Source organism: Meleagris gallopavo, chromosome 15 (assembly GCF_000146605.3).
Source record: "Meleagris gallopavo isolate NT-WF06-2002-E0010 breed Aviagen turkey brand Nicholas breeding stock chromosome 15, Turkey_5.1, whole genome shotgun sequence".
Taxonomy (NCBI): Eukaryota; Metazoa; Chordata; class Aves; order Galliformes; family Phasianidae; genus Meleagris; species Meleagris gallopavo.
Genome location: NC_015025.2, coordinates 13,543,863 through 13,548,979, shown reverse-complemented (window position 1 = coordinate 13,548,979; position 5,117 = coordinate 13,543,863). Strand labels below are relative to the sequence as shown.

Sequence of the window (5,117 nt, the reverse complement as noted above, 5' to 3'; positions counted from 1 at the left end):
CAACTTCAGCTGGTTTTCCTGTCTGCAGATCAAGCCACGCGTAACTGGTAGACATGGAAGACATCCTCTGAGTGAAATGACTGTGGACAATCCTATCAGTGGGCCGAGAGACTTGAACTAAATGGACGGAAGCCAGACCAAGCAACAGTGTAGCCCATAAGAGAGAGTCCCACATCCCTTCTGCACTTCCCATCAGCTGGGCGTTCTCCTACCATGCCAGTCACACCTGGGGATCTTGCCCAGCATCAGGGCTATGTGGTGCTGTTAACCTGTTTGGTAAGTAGGCATGGAAAGAGGCAAGAAGGTGAAGGGATTGATCTAGATGTGCTGAACTGGACTCAGGATCCAGAATGATTCTTCACATTCTTATAGTAATGTATTGACCTGATAAGCACTGCACTAGTGCCAAGTCTGTGTTCCTGCTCCTACCTGCAATGTGGTTGGCCTGTCGGCTAAATCATGTTACTGGAATCCACTGATTTCTGCCCAATGGTCTCCTGCAGCCCAAAAGCACGTTTGGTTCTCCCTGACCTACAGCACCCACTCTGCAAAAATTCCTTTTTCCCATTCTGAATGGAAAGTTAGTGTGTTCTGTGGAGGAAGCAAACATCCGCTACAGATTCCCTGAATCTAAGTGACCTTCAGCTGAGTTTTCCTGAGGCATGTCTCTCAGGCAGAGGTTGCAGTCAGCTTCTAAAGATAGGTGCAATTTCCTCAGACCTGCCTTGCATGTGATGGGTAGTTTCCCATCCTTAAAAGCCACTTGTACAGAAAACCACATAAAGACACACAAGACACACAGACGAATGCTGGAAGATAGAAGCAGCACCTCGATTTACTGTGGGACTAGAAACAGCATATAACCTCCTCTAGATATGTCCACTTTTAAAGCCCAAATGCAGCTGTCTCATCCTGCCAGCTCTCTCCTTTCCGACATCTGGCAGGGTAGCAAAGGTCAAATGGCAGAGCAAGGTGGGAGACACGCAAACAGCTTAAACCGTCTTATTTGCTGGTCAGGTTTTGAGTTCCTGTAATAAATAAATAAACAAACAAACAAATAAGTGGGAGAAAAAAAAAGCAGAGGCACAGAGGAGATAAAGCTATGCAAAGATGCCCTCTGCTGGCCACAAGTCAAAGGAAAAGGTGATGGTTAATCTTTGTAGATATTTCAGATGTAGTTCATAGGTTCCCCTGCGAATTGATAATGGCTCCTGCAGTCAGTGCTGTGAGCTGGAAGCTACCTGAGGCACCAATCAAGTCAGAGCGTGGTCCCCTCTCTCTCTTTTAAATAGCAATGTTATTTGATTAAAGTTAGGATTTAAAATAACTTCTTAGAAGTATTGTAAGCACGCTCATATGATACAAATTGCAGATTTTTTCACCTGTTAAATCAGTCTACTAAACAGTGCAGATATACTGCATGCACATATTACTATCAGTTCGACTTTTTCTTCAATCATTTTAAGTCCTGCTGGCTTAAACCTCTCCTTTAATTTACTGTCTGGGAATTAAATCAGCGTGAACTGATTTTGGTGCACCTCTGCTGGATAATTGTGAAGATCGAGCTAGACCATTTTAAAACAAACTAGGCCATTTTAAAACAATGCTACTGCATTAGAAAGCTCCAGTACAGAGCAAAGCTTTTAAGAGATGCTGCATAATTATCAAGGACACCAAAGAACAGCACAGACAGTGAGCGGGCAACCCTCTCCTCTCACTTCATTCTCTTTCACTGAAATTAAATCCTGTCCACAAAAACCTTTCACAGTAAGGAGGGTGCATGTCAGCATCATTGGGGCTCCAGGAAAATCCACAGGCTGCAAGAATTGGGTTGTCTCTGAGATAGATGTCCATTTGGCCAGGGGCTGAAAGAGTTGGGAGTCAATCTGGAAACCAGCATTTCATGCCTGTAAGAGCAACAGGGTGCTGCTCCTTTCTATCCCTTGGAGGATGTGTAACTGCAGTAACACCATGATCAAAAGCTGGAGGTTCCTTTGCTAACAAACAACCCCCTGAAGCACCTACTCACAGGTGTCTTTCTGTCTCATTGCTGTCCCCAGCATTTTTGGTCACTCTCCCTGGCCATTTCACCAATGTTCTTGGGGTATGTTTTCATCCATGATATACTCTGGCAAACTCTAGGTTCACCTAGTAATTGCACAGAGGCTATGTTCTACCTCTCCACACAATTAGATCATACAAGTATCAGCCAAAACCTCTCAAATTATCAAATGCCATAGTTCTCCTTTGGCTGCAGATACTACAGCCATGGTTGGGATCCTATGGCTTGGCAGAGCAACTAAGGAGTCCTGTATGGAAATGGTGCTGGCTGCATGTGCTCCCACTGCTTCTCCAGTATGAGGGGATTGCTAAAGCTAGACCTATAAGTCTCTCCTTCTTTGTGCTTCCTAGGAAACAGTCTGGTTTACTGAGAGAGCTGGAACAAGCTCAGATCTCTTCCGTTTTTCATACACCTAATATATACCTAGCCTCCTCACAGCAGGCTACTGCACAGACTTCTCCCCCAGGTAGGATGCGCTCTTTCCAGTCTTCTTTAGAGTTTCCAATAGGGTGTCAACATTGTGCTCTGACTCAATGTACACCTTCTTGTTAGGCAGGTCAATATCAAACTGGACACCTGGAAGAAAAGGAAAAACATTTTGCTTAGGTAGAAGCAACCAAATGGTATGAGAGCAGGGAAAAGCTCACTTTCATGCATTTGTGCTCCCAAGGCCACCAAGTCAATCGTACATGCCTCTTGTCAGCAAACTTCTATCCTGTGACCAGCCAGCACAACCAGAGCGGGATCCCACCAGCACTGGTACAAAGGAAGCCAGATTGCCTATAGATGTGCATTAGGCACCATAGCTTTATTAGGGGGGCTTTATTAGACTAGCACAATCACAAGCATTAACGAGAATAAGTAGAGTTTTAAACCAACCACTGTAATCTCCAGACAGCTCACTCTGTACTGAGATTTGGAGTGGATGGACACTAATGAAAGAGATGGTGTAGAAGTTAAGATGGGGTCGGGGCAGGTTTGAACAGTGGCAGTACTAGCTAGCAGCTGTAAGCAGGAGGAAGACAAAGACACCTTCCATGTGGGTATCCCACTGGTCAGCCACTCTCAAACCAGTGAGAACTCAGTGAAGCTTCTACCCAACCATACAATGTCACAAAACTTGTAGGTATGTAATAGCTTTGGCAGCTCTGCTGCTCCATCCCATGAGGCTGAATTTGGCCAGCATGTCAAAGAGTGATGGGAGAAGAGAGGTGCTGAAAATCACACACAGAGGAACAGGAATCACCACAGCCTGGCAATGGGGTCCTGAAGAATTCTATTCTCACAGCCTTCAGCTTGGTGATTGAGAGCTGTTCCCACTCGGTGAGGATGGGTAAACAGGATGACAAGTCCTCATAACTGGTGAGTGCAGGTCAGATCCTGCTCTCCCGCTGATCTCAGCACAGAGGAGACACAAGTTATAATTTTCCAGGTTGTACAAAAAGCAGGCTGTGCAAGCAGCCACCAAACCCTCTGTTCAGCAGCTCTTCACCATGACTGTTCTGCATTTGGATGCCGATGACACATCCAGGGAAGCAGCACAACTACCATTGGCCTCCTAAGGAATGGCACCTGGCAGGAGATCCACCTCTTCTTCTGCCCAGCCATCGTGAGCAGTGGGGTGCAGCTCCTGGCAGCCTCGGGATGAGGTCCTGGTGGTGCACAGAGCCACCTGATGCTTGAAGCCTCCTGCATCCCCAGCACCTCCTCCTTCCCATGCTATTTCTCCAAGAGTCACACCAGCCCTGCTAGCAATCAGCTACCAGCAGCTCAAAAGCAGAGCGATTTGGTGCAGAGTTTTCCACCCGGACTCTTCCAACTATTACCCACATTGCTTCCTGCTCAAAACGGAGGACCACGAGGCAGTGATGTCTGGCCCCAGAGTCATCACACACCTGTAGCTTGACTCACCTCCCAGTCTGTGCAGGACACGGGTGACTGCATTGGAGCAGCCTTCGCAGGTCATGTCCACGAAGAACTCGTGTCTCTGCAAAAAGACAGACTAGGGGTCAGGAGCATTCACCACCATCCTCCACATTCTCCTTTGGCCTTAGAGAGGACAGCTCCAACCTTCCTCAGTCAAAATGTCCAAATGCGCCAAGATGGGTTCCTGAAAACTGAGAGCTCTCAGTACTTCTCCCTGTGGTGTCCTCGTGATGTCCCTCACAGAACAACCGCAAGGGACCTCTAGAGACCGCCTGGTCCAACCGCACTGGAAGCAGGACACCTCCAGGGCCAGTACAGCCCTCTGGGGGTTCTGCTGGACCCACGCACCATGCACAGCCCAGGAGGAGCAAGTCCCCTGCTTTGCTCTGCAATGCCCACCCCATTCTTGTGCCTCTGGGCCCCAACATCACAAACCCATAAAAACATCACAAAAATAAGTTTGAGGACTGCTCCCCAGCACTACCTGCAGTACTCATGAGTGGCACCGGGCAATGAACACTGACCACTGCTCTCAGCCTTCGGTACCGGACAGACCCTCATCTCCTTTACTTTCTACTTTTCTTACTTTTCCTTTTACTTACTATCATCTTTTTTAGGAGTTTTTTACTACCAGAGTGATGCAGTGAAAGTGGTGAACAGGCTGCCCAGAGAGGCTGTGGATGCCCCGTCCCTGGAGGTGTTCAAGGCCAGGTTGGATGGGGCCCTGCGCAGCCTGATCTAATATTAAATGTGGAGGTTGGTGGCCCTGCCTGTGGCAGGGGGTTGGAGATTCGTGATTCTCGAGGTCCCTTCCAACCCGGGCCATTCTGCAATTGTGATTCTTTACCAGACTTCCTTAAAAAAGAGAAGCAGGACTTCTATTTCCTACTTGCAACCCCTCCATCTTTTTACTCCAAACCAAGCCTTTCGCCCCCCACCATCTTCACAGCACGGATCAATCCGGAACTGAGCAGAACCACAGCGCTCAGCATCACCATTTATTACCATTTTCAAACAGAACGGGCATTTCCTTGATGTTTTGACAAGCGAGCGGGTCTGCAGTTCCCAGGCTGTACAGGTCGGAGCTCGCCACGCTGGCTGCAGCCCCGGCCCTTCGACCCCCTCCCCC

At 48.1% G+C, this 5,117-nt stretch overlaps 1 protein-coding gene across 1 annotated transcript; it reads right to left on the bottom strand.

The window, feature by feature from the left end:
- Window positions 1-807: 807 nt before the first annotated feature.
- Window positions 808-4,596, bottom strand: ATOX1 (antioxidant 1 copper chaperone). Its single transcript, XM_010719155.2, has 4 exons — window positions 4,591-4,596; window positions 3,974-4,064; window positions 2,486-2,638; window positions 808-1,028 (listed from the first exon to the last, which is right to left on the bottom strand). The coding sequence occupies exons 1-3, from the start codon at window positions 4,594-4,596 to the stop codon at window positions 2,505-2,507; spliced, it is 231 nt and encodes a 76-aa protein (XP_010717457.2). The 3' UTR covers window positions 808-1,028; window positions 2,486-2,504.
- Between the last annotated feature and the right edge of the window lie 521 nt (window positions 4,597-5,117).

Bases quoted from the DNA above. Each gene is read 5' to 3' on its own strand.
- ATOX1 (XM_010719155.2), bottom strand. The intron at 2,639-3,973 runs GTGAGTCAAGCT...CTTTTCTTCCAG, and splicing joins TGTCCTGCACAGACTGGGAG to GTGTCCAGTTTGATATTGAC.